The sequence below is a fragment of the Bubalus kerabau genome, chromosome 2 (assembly GCF_029407905.1).
Source record: "Bubalus kerabau isolate K-KA32 ecotype Philippines breed swamp buffalo chromosome 2, PCC_UOA_SB_1v2, whole genome shotgun sequence".
Taxonomy (NCBI): domain Eukaryota; kingdom Metazoa; phylum Chordata; class Mammalia; order Artiodactyla; family Bovidae; genus Bubalus; species Bubalus kerabau.
Window position 1 is genome coordinate 88,280,792 of NC_073625.1, and position 16,568 is coordinate 88,297,359.

Genomic DNA, 16,568 nt, shown 5'->3' on the forward strand with positions numbered 1-16,568 from the left:
GTCTAGTTGTCAATCCAAATTATTATCACAAATTTTGCTGTCTATTAGACAAAATGTGGATGCTATATAATGCTAAATAAATTACCATTAATATAAATCTGTAATAGTTTTAGGGTTGTTGAGATTTGTTAGATTCTTAATAATACTGAGAAATTGTACATGAGAAATTGCCAAGCTGATACAAAACATTACATCCAGCAAAAACTCATTTATATGAAAATGTTGAATCTAAAATCTCCTTTCAGAGTCTTCTCTGAGGCCAAAAAAGGCCAAAATATTTGCCCCCACATTTCCCTGAAACATTTAAAGAATACCTCTCTTTTGTTTCCTTTAACAATAGTCTTATTATTGTATGGTTTCTCAATACCTCCTGTATAAAAATCATCATATGTATTAAGCTGCAAATTTGAAAAAGATTCATTAATTCATCATCTATAAAAGTCCTGATTAAAGAAAATTATCGTTCTCTGTACAGAAAAAGATGACATTGGATTTTGTGATTCATTGTGTTCAGAATATAAGTGATTTCTTATAGAATCTTGATTCTAAAGCAGTTCAAAATATCTGTAACAATATCCGGGCTATTCATGAAGGAAAACCAAAGAAATTCACTTTTTGTGTGACTTGCAGAAGTGTTTATGAAGAGCTCTTTAACTGGTAAGGCTTCTAAAAAAAAGATCTGGGAATTTTGAGATGACAAACATTTAAGAACCATGGAGCTTGTCCATTCATTTCAGCGCAATGTGAATACGAAGTTAATCCTACAACATGAGGCACTTAGGGTAACTGATACTGGGAAGACCCAGAGGGATGGAATGGGGAAGGAGGTGGGAGGGGGGTTCAGGATGGGGGACACATGTACACCCATGGCTGATTCATGTCAATTTATGGCAAAAAAAAAAAAAAACTACAATTTTGTAAAGTAATTAGCCTCCAATTAAAGTAAATAATTTTTTTAAAAAACTGTAAAAATGGAAATAAGCTGAAATATTTTGAAAATATTTAATATAAAAAAGAATCACATCCAAATATATTTTCTAAGAGCAAAAATGCAACATATAATTTCTACATATTTAACAATAACATTGATTCAGGAAATCAGTCCTGAATATTCATTGGAAGGACTGATGCTGGAGCTGAAACTCCAATACTCTGGCTACCTGTTGTGAAGAATTGACTCATTTGAAAGGACCCTGATGCTGAGAAATATTTTAGGTAGGAGGAGAAGGAGATGACAGAGGATGAGATGGTTGGATGGCATCACCGACTCAATGGACATGAGTTTGAGTGAACTCCTGGAATTGGTGATGGACAGGGAGGCCTGGCGTGCTGCAATCCATGGGGTCACAAAAAGTCAGACACAACTAAGCAACTGAACTGAACTGAACTGAACAATAACACAGAAAAAGCACTGTAACCAATAGACTTCTCTCACCTAACCTCATCTTTAAAGAATACCATCCTAACTTTGATAATTTCCCTTATACTTATCAATTTTCTTGATTAGAAAAGGTAATCATAGACTGTAAACTTGTAATCTTCACAGTGTAGCTAACTTCCTATAGAAAACCACTAGGGAGCAAATTGCAGGTTAGATACTATCAATATTCTAAAAAAAAAAAAATGCCTTAGTTTAATAACAAATGCTTTCAATTGATGCTACTGAACAAAATACAAAAGACGCAGCACTCAGGTGTGAAACCTTTAATTTATAAGAAACCAGGGGAGTCTTAATTTGATACTTTATTATCTTTAATGAGAAGATGAAACTTGTCACTGATGAATTTTAAGATTGTATAAAGGTATCTCCCAAGGAGTTATAGACAGAACTAATTCCAAAGCACTTTGTATTCACAAAGATTAGAATCTTGCTGAAATACTTCAGTGTTAGTCTCTTAGGAATTGTGAAAATGATGAGAAAAATCAGTTTGTTTCTATGAAGCACCTACTCTGCTTAGCTCTATGGGAGGTGACCTTGAGAAATCCAGTAAATAGAGATGCAAAGCATCTATGGGAAGGTGAAAGGGAAAACAACCTACTACAAAACCAGGAACACTTTTCCTAATGCAGACAATAGATGTGATGGGAATGCGACCATTAGGAAATGTCATCATGGGAGACTTTCAAGGTCGGGGTACAGTATATAAATTCTAGGGAGATGTGAGGTATGATTAGGGAAGCAAACAAGTTGGGAGATAATCCTGGCAGGAGAATACCAAAAAGAAAGGGAGAAGGAAACAGGACTGAACAAGTATAGGTGAGAATGACAGTTGATGAGCCAGTGAATGAAAAGACTGGTTAGGAGCAATGCAGTCCGCCTCTGGAGAGGATTGACTGACAGGAAGGGACCCACAGTTCTGATCTATAAAACACACCTGAGAGGTACCTTTGGCATAGAAGTAAGAGCTTAAGCTCTCAGACAGACTGCTTGATACTGCCACTTCCCATCTGTTGAATTTTGGACAAATAATTTAATTTTCTATGCCTCAATTTCTCTGGGTAATAGGGAATGTCAGTTTTTAAAAATACATTTTTATTTGTTTTAAAATATTTTTTTAGAAAATAAATATGTTTCTCTGACAGCAATGGTCAAGATAGATAGAAAAGTGCGACTATGAAAAGAAGAACTTGGGCAGACATTGTAATAACCAAGATTTTCTCTTAACATCCATAATCTATTATCATTCAAACTGGAATATTGAGTTCATAATTTTTATATTTAAGTATAAAAAGGACCTCTTATTCTCCCCACCTTGCCAACCAAGTGTTTGCATCCAGCTCCTGTCTTCAAGCTCTCTGGAATCAATGGCCAAATAAAGGATTTCATGACATATTCTCAGATTTAAAGCCCGAATCTTCTAAATCCCTTCAGTAGTGCTGACAATTCATTTGACCTCAATATTTTCTGATTTTTTTTAATATGTATTTGGGTAAAATTAATGACTTTAAGGAACATTATAGAAATTTGCGAAAATGGGAAACTTCTTTGGATTCTAATTCTATGCATGATAAATGGGGATCTTTATTACTACATTTAACCTTCAGCACATTTTTCTTTAAAATACAGATTCAAATGTAAAATCTAGCATTTGCAGACATTGTACTAATTTGTTCCAGTCACCCTTTATAACCCTTAAGGCTTTGAGTTCATAAAACGGACATGAATTACAATATGAGGCCTAATATTTCCATCACTGGTACACATAATTTCTTTCCAGATCTTCTTTGTGCTCCTGAAGAAAAACTCTGTGCATAGTGCAGATGGAATTGCTAAAAATCCCAATGAAAAATGAGAAATACAGAAGTAAAAAGCAAATATGTCATACATATTTATTTCAGATAAATATAATTTTCCCTCCCTAAAATGAATTTACCTTTTAAACTAGGGCAATTGGGCAGAACAAATAGATTCTTTTCTTTGAAAAAGAAAACAGCTATTTATGTTGAATGTTCTATCTAATAGAGGTAGATTGGGAACTGTAACAATTGCAAATAGATATGATAAAAAAGAAATAAATGATGTTCAACTTCTGATTTTAGCTCCTGCACTAGACTATGAAATCAGAGTTATTTACTTTTCATGTACTGCCATCATAGTTCTGTGGATCTAATCTAGGTCCAATAAAGACACGATCAAGAACTATTACAAATCCCACCAACTTTGTAGCATTCATCAATCTACTGGCGTTTTTCTACTTAAAAAACCTTAAAAGTAGACTATGATTGATGACTTATACTTTCTTAAAGAGAATTTATGAATTTCTTCTTTCTGCTTTGCTTTTAGGAGTATTTTGGAAAGGCTAAGTCTAATGTAATTCTGCCATAATTACTGCATCACTGGATGAGAAGTTGTACCACAGCTGCCAGAGCAGTTCCAGTAACGGCTTAAACTCTGACTTCAGCTTGTTGATTGTCTTTTAAGGAAAAGCTCAGGACAACATAATCTAAACAAGTGATTGCGGGGCCTTAAAAAGGAATGCTTAATTACTTAGTAATTCATATTGTAATTCATGTTCTTTTTATGAGCTCAAAGGAAATAATGCTATAAAAATGGAGAACTGTATATGCTTAAAATTTATAGAAGCATGTTGGAAAATGAAGTTCCTACTAATAAAATATAAATAATTTAGCTGCCACAGCTGGAAATCTCTAACTGTAGCACATATTTCTGTAATTGCTCTAATCCTTATATATTCTCTTGCTCTTTTGGCAGGCAGACCAGTAATGATTGTGGTGGAATATATGGAGAATGGATCCCTAGACTCCTTTTTGCGGGTGAGGTGTTCTTTTCTGATGGCATTTAAATGAGCTATTTTGAGTTCTAGATTTAAAACATTTACCATAAATTAATTTTTCCGTAATGTTATTCATGGATTCTTCCATGAAGAATAGCAGCAATTTCTCTAGGGTGCATTTCTCTGATACTGTGATACGTTACAGCTACTAAGGTGGGGAAGTATATACACATGATAATTTGATTTCTCCTATAAATTGACTTGCCATATCAAATATACATATTTCAAATGATGTTATAAAGAAAGAGATTAAATGAAATTCAGTTGCTTCACATAGCCTTTCATTTTGCTTTATTATATTTAACTATTTAGCAAAATATTTTATGCCTTATATATAGTGCTGAACCCTTTAAATTGATATATACTTACCAATAGTGACTCAAGTTCATATGGGAAGATGGATTTTATCAGCTTTGTTCATCTTAAGTTCATTTGGCTATTTAGAAAACAAAATGAGAAAGAATTAACCTCTGGCTATTTTAGAACAAAAAAATTTTAAGCATTATTTTTAAAGTGACTTATCCTTGACAATATGGCATATACAAAACTCATTTGTTTTATGTCGTAGTACAGAATAGCACAGCTAAGAAGACACCATGAAGTTATATTTCAAAATGTATTTATGATATTTTTGGTATTTAAAGAGCCATCATATGCTATAAAAATATTTATTGATAGGGGAAAATATAAATATAAAAAATAATCACTGGACTAAATATTTTTCACCCCAGCAGAGGTCACATATGTGCATGTCACTGTATTCCTTAATATATATTTATCTACAGAGACATAGCCAATTTTCTTATGTAAAAAAGACTGACTTTTGCTATTTGAATTGTATTATATGTTTTTCTACATTTTTTATGTGAATAAATGATCTCAGGCATTCTTTCTTCACTTCATTTTTTGCACAGTGTTATTTGGAGAAATTCTCTGTGTATCTTACCTCTCTCTCTTGATCCCATTTTCATTTATTTTTCTCTATTTCATTCCTTCTTCTTCCAACTGATCTCAACATTAACAGTGATGATATATTTACACTGACTGTACTTGATGTCCAGATTCAATGCCAGAAGCTGAATTCAGCAAAATCGTCTAATTATTATAGAGCAATACTCTTCACAAAATGCATACTCTCAAGCAAGTATGCTCTTTAAGGCAAAATGAAACTCATAGGCATTTAGCGACCTAAACAATTTGTTCTTTTCTGTAGCCATTCTCAGAATATATTTTATAGTTGTATCCATTTCTCCTGTAAATGTGTGAAATTACTTTAGGATAATTTATCAGGACCTCCTATGGTATTTGAAATGCATATATACTTATGCCTTTCCATTATGTGTATCCAGAAATGCACTTTTATCAGATACATATCAAAATGACTTGTTATCTAATGATGCTTGAGATTTTTTATCTACTATATCCTAGAGCTGAGTATAATGGCAAGTAATGTAACAAATACTCATCTAAATTGCTGCTGAAAATTGGATCAAATGACTGCCACAAGCAAATTAGGAGAGAAATGTTAGTTTCAGATGTAAGTTTTATCCTGCTGAATTGAATTAATTAAAACATGTTGTAAAGAAAATATACATTATAAAATATTTACTCATAAACATACAACATGTTTATAAGTGGTAAGTTTCATGATTTAAATTTTAAAAACTAATATTTTTCAGCTCTATGCACAATTGGTTAGACACAATACAATCTGGGAAAGAATAAATGTTCAAATAATGTGGCTACTTTCACTGATACTATAAGAACATTAACATATACCGTCTCAGTTCGTCTTGGCTCTGCCACTTACTGGTTGTGTGATCTTGTGACTTTAGCAAGTGACTAACTTTTCTGTGCCTCTGTTTACTTATCTATAAAATGGGAATATTACTTGTATCCACTTCATGCAGTTGTTGTAAGGATTGAGTTGATAATTGTAAAGCATATAGAATAAAGCCTGACATATTGTAATGGGTAGATCAAGGATTAAAATTCAAGTCTCTGAATCCAAAAGCCATGGTTTTATACACATTAAATTCTTTTATCTTAAATTACTTATTACTTCTTCTTATAAGTTCACTACCATCTCCCCATGGGGTCTTGCGTCCCCTCCTCACAAGAATTAGTATTAAAATAAAATCATATGAATGGGATAAAAAAACATAGGGTCAGTACTCCCTTTTTACTCTTTTTTTATGATTCTTTCTTTGTAATCATATCTGTTTTATCTCAGAAGTTCAAAGTGCTTCATAAACTTTATGTCAATAGCAGATACTCAGCTCCCCATGGCAAGCAAAGATATATATATATATAGTCTCAAAATATCCCACATAGTCTCAAAAGCCAAGTCATTTTTGAAACTACTGCTTTAGAATTTGATAATCACAGCTTCTGCAATCACAGAGAGGAGGAAGTAGCTAAGTGCATGCCGTAGTAGGGGAGCCATCCACGGCTCATTAATAGCATTCTGTGCTTACTGGAGATAAAAAAGATTTCCCTTTGGTCTCCCACACTATTTGAAAATCACTTCAATTCCCTGTTTTATATGAAGGAATGGTAGCAAACCAAGTACAAGATTATAGTCTGGTGTCAGTGGCTGGCTGGTTTTGATACTCCACTGAATGCATAAACCTACTATTTAGATCCTTGCAGACATTTCTCAAGAAATATATTAGCAGACAATGGTGTGGTTAAGTAAGCATGTTTGTGTGTAAGTGTGTATGTGCATGTAAATGTGGAAAAGGAGAGGTGGGTAGGTATATAAGTATATGTGTGTGTTACCTTTTAAAATAAAATGCATTTTGACTCAGCAAAGTGGAGCATCAGCCTGACTGCCCAGAAGATATGACCTCACTGGTAGGTAAGTTCTCCTAGGTTTTCCAAGGAAATGCTTTAGTGTAAATGAAGCACAGCCCTGAAGCTTATTCCTGCACAGTCTAACTATACATATAGATTTCATAAACACTTTTAGGCGCTGACCTGGCAACTGTTTATCCCTAAATCTTTGGACCTCCTTTTCTTATAGCAATATTAACTAGCAATCCAAATAAAAATAGTTATAAAATACTTTAAAAATTTGAGGTATCCTATGTCAAGAGCAAAAAAATTACTCCTTTATTTAATAGCATTTTTTATAAAATAAAATAATCTGATTATGTTTTAAAACAGTTGCTCTGGTTGTTGTACAGAGAAGAGACTATAGTGAGGTACAGATGGATACAGCGAAATCAGGAGGCTTTTGCAATAATCCAGGTAAGGAGATGATGGAGGCTTAGATTAGGATAGTTGCAGTTGAGTTGATGGAAAATGGTAGACTCTGTGATACATTTTGAACATTGAGTCAATAGCATTCACCAGGGTGTAGGATCAGGTGTTAAAGCAGGAAAGAATATTCAATGATGATGGCATCCACAAAATAAGGTTAAGAATAGGCACTAACTTCTTTCTGTAGCTATTATGACTTTATTGTAATGAATATCTTATAGACCTAAAACTCCAAGAAAATGTCTGGCACATAGTAATGTCTCCATAATTTTATCTATTATTATTATAATATATTTCAGAAGATGTCCTTAGTTTTGAGGTTTTTAAAAAATATTTATTAATTTATTTGCTGCATTGGGTCTTCGTTGATGTATCTGGGCTTTCTCTACTTGTGGAGAGCAGGAGCTACTCTTTATTGCAATGCATGGACTTTTCATTGCATTAGCTTCTCCTGTTGCAGAGTATGGGCTCTAGGATGCACAGGCTTCAGGAGCTGTGGCTCGCAGGCTCTAAAGCATGGGCTCTGTAGTTGTGGCACACAGGCTTAGTTGCCTCACAGCATGTGGAATCTTCCTGGACCAGGGATGGAACACCCATATCCCCTACATTGGCAGGTGAATTGATTCTTAACCACTGGATCACCAGGAAAGCCAATGAGTATTTTAAAATTGTTTTCCTGTTACTTCTTGGTCTACTTTTTCTAGTGGCTAAAAATATTCTTAATGTTCACCATTTTTAAAAATCTGGGTATACCTCACAAATATGAGTATTTAAATAATACATAAAAGTGCATATCAGCATTCCAAAAGCAATTATTAGACATTTGAAGATTTTCCTTGAACAAATGCAAAGCAAATATTAATTTAAAAAATTAAAGGGATCTTTTAAATATTTATGTACTCAAATTATAAATCTAGTAAAGATAGCATTTTACCTTATGCTAGTTATATATTAATAATGAGAGCTGTGTTTTATTAGCACACTCTTTCTTGTAAATTGTGTTTTGTGGAGTTATATTTATGCTGGGGTTTAAGAGCATAATTAATCCACATCACATTCATTTTATATTCAACAGTAGAAAAAGAGTGAATTACACTTATCCACCAATATCTATCTTTAAACCCTAAAAGTTACAGTTGAATTACATACCTTTACTTACATTTTTTCAGAAGAAAATATGTGAAACTTCATGTCAATGAGTTATTACGCCTGTGCCAGTTTAATACCAAAGACTATTCTAAAAATATGTGACAGTCAGCATCCAAATATATGAAAGCATAGTATACTTGGAACAAAGCATATCAATGACTGAACTTTTTACTCTTAAATTAGGAGTTCAGATCAGATCAGATCAGATCAGTCACTCAGTCGTGTCCAACTCTTTGCGACCCCATGAATTGCAGCACGCCAGGCCTCCCTGTCCATCACCAACTCCCAGAGTTCACTCAGACTCACGTCCATCGAGTCAGTGATGCCATCCAGCCATCTCATCCTCTGTCGTCCCCTTCTCCTCCTGCCCCCAATCCCTCCCAGCATCAGAGTCTTTTCCGATGAGTCAACTCTTCACATGAGGTGGCCAAAGTACTGGAGTTTCAGCTTTAGCATCATTCCTTCCAAAGACATCCCAGGGCTGATCTCCTTCAGAATGGACTGGTTGGATCTCCTTGCAGTCCAAGGGACTCTCAAGAGTCTTCTCCAACACCACAGTTCAAAAGCATCAATTCTTCAGCACTCAGCCTTCTTCACAGTCCAACTCTCACATCCATACATGACCACTGGAAAAACCATAGCCTTGACTAGATGAACCTTTGTTGGCAAAGTAATGTCTCTGCTTTTGAACATGCCATCTAAGTTGGTCATAACTTTCCTTCCAAGGAGTAAGCGTCTTTTAATTTCATGGCTGCAGTCACCATCTGTAGTGATTTTGGAGCCCAGAAAAATAAAATTTGACACTGTTTCCACTGTTTCCCCATCTATTTCCCATGAAGTGATGGGACCGGATGCCATGATCTTCGTTTTCTAAATGTTGAGCTTTAAGCCAACTTTTTCAATTTCTCTTTCACTTTCATCAAGAGGCTTTTTAGTTCCTCTTCACTTTCTGCCATAAGGGTGGTGTCATCTGCATATCTGATATTTCTCCCGGCAATCTTGATTCCAGCTTGTGTTTCTTCCAGTCCAGAGTTTCTCATGATGTACTCTGCATATAAGTTAAATAAACAGGGTGACAATATACAGCCTTGACGTACTCCTTTTCCTATTTGGAACCAGTCTGTTGTTCCATGTCCACTTCTAACTGTTGCTTCCTGACCTGCATACAGATTTCTCAAGAGGCAGGTCAGGTGGTCTGGTATTCCCATCTCTTTCAGAATTTTCCACAGTTTATTGTGATCCACACAGTCAAAGGCTTTGGCATAGTCAATAAAGCAGAAATAGATGCTTTTCTGGAGCTCTCTTGCTTTTTCCATGATCCAGCGGATGTTGGCAATTTGATCTCTGGTTCCTCTGCCTTTTCTAAAACCAGCTTGAACATCAGGAAGTTAACGGTTCATGTATTGCTGAAGCCTGGCTTGGAGAATTTTGAACATTACTTTACTAGCATGTGAGATGAGTGCAATTGTGTGGTAGTTTGAGCATTCTTTGGCATTTCCTTTCTTTGGGATTGGAATGAAAACTGACCTTTTCCAGTCCTGTGGCCACTGCTGAGTTTTCCAAATTTGCTGGCATATTGAGTGCAGCATTTTCACAGCATCATCTTTCAGGATTTGGAATAGCTCAACTGGAATTCCATCACCTCCACTAGCTTTCTTCATAGTGATGCTTTCTAAGGCCCACTTGACTTCACATTCCAGGATGTCTGGCTCTAGGTCAGTGATCACACCATCGTGATTATCCGGGTGGTGAAGATCTTTTCTGTACAGTTCTTCTGTGTATTCCTGCCACCTCTCTTAATATCTTCTGCTTCTGTTAGGTCCATACCATTTCTGTCCTTTATCGAGCCCATCTTTGCATGAAATGTTCCTTTGGTATCTCTGATTTTCTTGAAGAGATCCCTAGTCTTTCCCATTCTGTTATTTTCCTCTATTTCTTTGCATTGATCGCTGAAGAAGGCTTTCTTATCTCTTCTTGCTATTCTTTGGAAGTCTGCATTCAGATGCTTATATCTTTCCTTTTCTCCTTTGCTTTTCGCTTCTCTTCTTTTCACAGCTATTTGTAAGGCCTCCCCAGACAGCCCTTTTGCTTTTTTGCATTTCTTTTCCATGGGAATGGTCTTGATCCCTGTCTCCTGTACAATGTCACGAACCTCATTCCATAGTTCATCAGGCACTCTATCTATCAGATCTAGGCTCTTAAATCTATTTCTCACTTCCACTGTATAATCATAAGGGATTTGATTTAGGTCATACCTGAATGGTCTAGTGGTTTTCCCTAGTTTCTTCAATTTAGTCTGAATTTGGCAATAAGGAGTTCATGGTCTGAGCCACAGTCAGCTACTGGTCTTGTTTTTGCTGACCGTATAGAGCTTCTCCATCTTTGGCTGCAAAGAATAGAATCAATCTGATTTCGGTGTTGACCATCTGGTGATGTCCATGTATAGAGTCTTCTCTTGTGTTGTTGGAAGACGGTGTTTGTTATGACCAGTGCATTTTCTTGGCAAAACTCTATTAGTCTTTGCCCTGCTTCATTCCGTATTCCAAGGCCAAATTTTCCTGTTACTCCAGGTGTTAATCTTGACTTCCTACTTTTGCATTCCAGTCCCCTATAATGAAAAGGACATCTTTTTGGGGGTGTTAGTTCTAAAAGGCCTTGTAGGTCTTCACAGAACCATTCAACTTCAGCTTCTTCAGCGTTACTGGTTGGGGCATAGACTTGGATTATTGTGATATTGAATGGTTTGCCTTGGAAACGAAGAGATCATTCTGTCATTTTTGAGATTGCATCCAAGTACTGCATTTCGGAGTTAGCACATCAATATACAATAGCCTGAATTGATCTCTTTAACCATTTTAGTACTATAAACGTGTTGTGTCATTTGTAGTATCTGGTACCATGTTGTATTTTCTAATATTCCTATTAATTCTCATTTTGCATACAGGACTTTATATTAAAGTTTTTAATTGATAGGTAATTTATACTATAGTGATATATAGATAAATTGAATACAGTTTCCTGAACTCTTCTATAGTCATTCCTAACCCCTCATTTGAACCATACAGGAGAGTTTTTATTTACAAAACTGAATATTAGACTCAAAACTTATGGTTCTCAACCATGCTTGGAAATCAGAATCTCCACCCTACTGACAAATACACATGCAGTACCCAAGCAGATATATTTTGCAAAAATTTTCGCAATAATTCTGATGCACTCCAGTGATGCTTCCTCAGGATCTTGGCACTGTGTTACACCCTCCCCTAGATGCTAAACAAAAAAGTTTAAGTTTTACTGGCTTTATTTAAGTGCAGCACACAGTAACTATCGTAGTTTACCTTTGTACAAATCTAAGCAAAAACAAAAAAAAATCAATTTCAATAGAAAGCTCCGTAAGTTAAAGGTATATTATATATTCAGATTCACTTTATTAAAAGATAATTTGAAATCCAACTGTCATGTTTCACACATCTATTCTTCTTCCTAGATTTTTTACATGTATTAGAGATGACATTTTTAGTTTCCTTATGATTGAAATTTCCGATTCCACTCTTGGTGGCCTTTCCCTTCTATAACTAAAAATACAACTTGGGCTAGCTTCAGTCCAAATTCACAATTACTACAAAATAATGAAGCCTTGAAGGATTTAGTAAATATTCTATAAGAAATTATAACAAGATTTTCAGCTGCGGTGGTCACAAAAACCAAGGCTTGAGTTAAAAGGAGATATTGACTATTATTTGTTCAGTGGTTATTTTAAACAAGAATGATCTGGTCTTTTCAGACCTATAAATAACCTTAGCCACTTCTTTTTCTAATTCAAGAACATTTTAAAAAGTCATAGCATGGTCAACTTCCTGATTTAGAAACATATAAAAACTGAATTTTAACTTTAAACTTAAGTTATAGAAGTAATCCTCCAAGGACTGTTTTCTGCAAAGTCACTTATAAATCAATTGTTGAGAACTCAGGATGCATTTTCCCATAAATATTTCTTTTAAAGCTTCTTCTTAAGTCCCTAGGCAGATCCATAAAAGCCTCTTTAACACAGAATACAGCTCAAGGATGTAACTTTCAATACAAAGAAGACCTGTAGTTTCCTTCAAAAAAAAAAAAATGGAATAGATTTTTGTGCCTTATTTTAGCGGGGGAGGGGGTGGTGGGGGGGGCAGTCCATTTTTATGCAGCATCCACCCCTTTCTTAATATCCTCTTCTCAGATCCTCAGATGTTTAATTTTTTCTGTTTTAAATTCATATGGTAGCACACCCTTCCTACCCTTCTCATCCCCAGGCTAGGCTTTTTTCTACTTCATAGAATTACCTGTAACTTGGACCTTTACCCCATCCTAATTGTCCCCATTCTTTCATTGCTCCCATTCTTTCATTGTCACAGATCTTGCTGCTGCTGCTGCTAAGTCGCTTCAGTCGTGTCCGACTCTGTGCGACCCCAGAGACGGCAGCCCACCAGGCTCCCCATCCCTGGAGAAAACTAGATTAATTCATACTAATATGTGATTCACAAATATTATTTTAATTCTCCTAGATAATTTTGCATTTTTACATGAACTTGTAAATCCAAATAATTTTTTTTCATTTTACGTTATTCTGGTTATGAGATCTACTTTCTTGACAAAATTTTAAGTATACAATATGGTATTGTTCATGACAGGTATATTATTGTACAGAAGCTCTCTAGAGTTTATTTATCTTGCTTAACTAGCCCTTTATGCACATTGAAAGTTGTTCAGTCAAGTCTGTTTGCGACCCCATGGACTACAGAGTCCATGGAGTTCTCCAGGCCGGAATACTGGAGTGGATAGCCATTCTTTTTGTCAGAGGATCTTCCCAACCCAGGGATCGAACCCAGGTCTCCCTCATTGCAGGAGAATTCTTTACCAGCTGAGCTACAATGATGAGTAACTCTCTATATATCCCCCTCACCTGGTCCCTGAAACCACCATTTTACCTTTTGATTCTGTGAATTTGGCCCAAACAGAATTTTAATAATGAAATTTCAGTTAGAAAAAAAAAAAAAGAAGTGAGAACATTCACACAGTATGGATGAGAATATTTTTGGGCTAAGGGACAATTAGAAACATGGAATTCATCTCTTCTCTGTTGTGACTCTTCAGAGATTCTCATCATCAGTGCCTTAGAAAACCATTGTGTTTCTTTCAACTTCTAGTTTTCTCAGAATGTCCTCAAGCAACACAAAAGTAGGGAGACAAGAGGTTAACAAAGTGTCCACTGTTTGTATACCTCAATCTCTTGTAAACCACTTAGTAAAGTACATTTCCTGCATAGCCATTTTGTAGTTCAAGTCAGCATTTTTGGAAGTAATAATTTTACAACTCTCCAGCTCACCCTTCTATTTTTGCCACTCTGTTTTGAAAGGCTGGTGCCATTTTTTTATAACTCATGGTTAGTAAACTAAAAAAGTCTTTTGACATACATAATAACCAAATGTTCATTCAGTTCAGTTCAGTTCAGGCGCTCAGTCGTGTCCAACTCTTTGCGATCCCATGAATCGCAGCACACCAGGCCTCCCTGTCCATTACCAACTCTAGGAGTTCACTCAAACTCATGTCCATCGAGTCAGTGATGCCATCCAGCCATCTCATCCTCTGTCACTTCATTTTAAATCATAAATTGTCATTATCCAACAGTATTTATTTCACCACTTTTGTAAGGAATCCTTGCAAGTTGATTTATTTATTGTAGCTAACCAAGTGAATTGAACAGCATAGTGAATTGAATTCTTGGCAAATATTTGTTAAATGATGACATGCAATTTTTATTAATTCTCCTCTAGAATAGTAGTTTATTATCTACTAGGTATAGTGTTGTTTATCACTCGTGTTTAATGTTTTTAGGATACTGAGTCACTATAACAATTATTTACTCTGTACAAAGGAGTATTGCACATTTTTCAACAAGAATGTTTGATGACAGTGATATATATTATGATCCATGGGTCTTTGATAATTTGTAAGGCTGTTCTGTCGATGGGCTCAACATTACTATAATTCTCTAGTGAAGACCTAGAAACAGATACTGCAGACATCTGTATAACATGTTTATTCCCCTTTTCTTCACTCTCTAGCAAAAATACAAAATTCTGGAGGTTGTACTCAGAAGTGAAGATGTTTACATGTATAGTCAGTATTTGTCATTTACTCATGATTTTCTCAGAGAATCTCTTGTAGTAAATCTAACTTTCCATAAAAAATACTTCAAGAAAATATTCTATTATTGACTAAAAGCCAGAAGTACTTAGTCCATTAAGAGAAAAATAAATTCAGTTCAGTTTAATCCAGTGAGTATCTGTTGAATATCTACTGAGTGTCAGGCGTGGTGCTAGGTCCTGAGATTGAAGTGAGATTATGGTCAAGCTAGTGGGAGAGCCAACACACACACACACACACACACACACACACACAGCTTTAGCTAATGTTAGTATAGACAAGATGCTTTGAGAGCAATAAAAAGAAACAGTTTCCAACTTTATTCCTCCACTTTCCTGACCAATTCCCCACTCCTTGCAAGTCCTGCTAGCTGTGTCTCTAAAGTAGATCTCAATCTTGATTCAGTTTTGAGTTTTAATCACCAGTTTCTCTATCCTGGTTACTCTTTGTTGTTGTTGTTCAGTAGCTAAATCGTCTCCGACTCTTTGAGACCCCATGAACTGCAGCATGCCAGGATTCCCTGTCCCTCACTATCTCTCTGAGTTTGCTCAAACTCATGTCCATTGAGTCAGTGATCCCATCCAACCATCTCATCCTCTGTCACCTCCTTCTCCTCCTGCCCTCAACCTTTCTGAGCCGAGTCTTTTCCAATTAGTCAGCTCTTTGCATCAGGTGGCCAAAGTATCAGCACTTCAGCATCAGTCCTTCCAATGAATATTCAGGGTTGATTTCCTTTAGGATTGACTGGTTTGATCTCCTTGCAGTCCAAGGGACTCTCAAGAGTCTTCTCCATCACCAGTTTGAAAGCATCAATTCTTTGGCGCTCAGCCTTCTTTAATATTTTCCTAATTGGTCTCTCCACTTCTGTTCTCTATACACAAGTCAGTGTTTCGTGCCCCAGTTAAATTTTTATTTTCTGTTTTCCTGCTTTCAAATAAATATAGGTAAAATGGAGGAGGTACCTTTCTCTTTTGCTTCTTACTTGGATTACAGCAATTAGCACAATAACTGGTCTGCAGTAGAGGTTAAATGAGTCTTGTTTGAAAGAATGAACTTGGGATTTTATTAAGGACATCCCAAAAGATATGATGCTTATCATGAAAATCTTGGTTGCCCAAAGACTAGAAGGGGCAACCCTTCCAATTCCTGGAAGAGGGAGCCATATAAACAAAGCACATTAGATGAGAAATAACATGTTGTGGTGGTGAATTAAACACCAAAAATTTGAATTAGAATAGGACATAAAAGTAGAGACAAAGGCAAAGCCAAAACTTTATATCGAATACTATACTTTGTTCTATCTTTGAAGGGTTTTAAGCAAATGATTGACAGAGTGATGTTTGTATTTTCAAGAAAACCCTGAATATATTGGTTTGTTTTTTTTTTTAAGTTGTTAAACAATAACGTGATGACTTTAGGACAACATGGCACTCAAACCCTACATTTGTGCTAAGCAAAAACTAAGTACTTGAGCTTAACCTAGGATGAATGTAAAACACTGAGAGGTTTTACAGTGTCTGTGGGGCACAACCCACAAGACTGGGTTGTGAAAACCATCAACAAGAGATTGTATTACTGTGGAGACAATGTGACGTGCCAGTGACTGCTCAGATTGGGAAATGTGCTCCAGAGTCAGAGAGGAGGTTGTGTGGAGCTCTGCAGTTTTCAGAAGTA

At 35.7% G+C, this 16,568-nt stretch overlaps 1 protein-coding gene across 1 annotated transcript in view; it reads left to right on the forward strand.

The window, feature by feature from the left end:
• EPHA6 (EPH receptor A6) overlaps positions 1 to 16,568 on the forward strand; it is a 1,024,550-nt gene that overhangs the window by 884,257 nt on the left and 123,725 nt on the right. Inside the window, exon 13 of the mRNA XM_055567870.1 lies at positions 4,214 to 4,275. Coding sequence (XP_055423845.1) covers positions 4,214 to 4,275 — 62 coding nt within the window. The remainder of the gene's footprint in view (positions 1 to 4,213; positions 4,276 to 16,568) is intronic.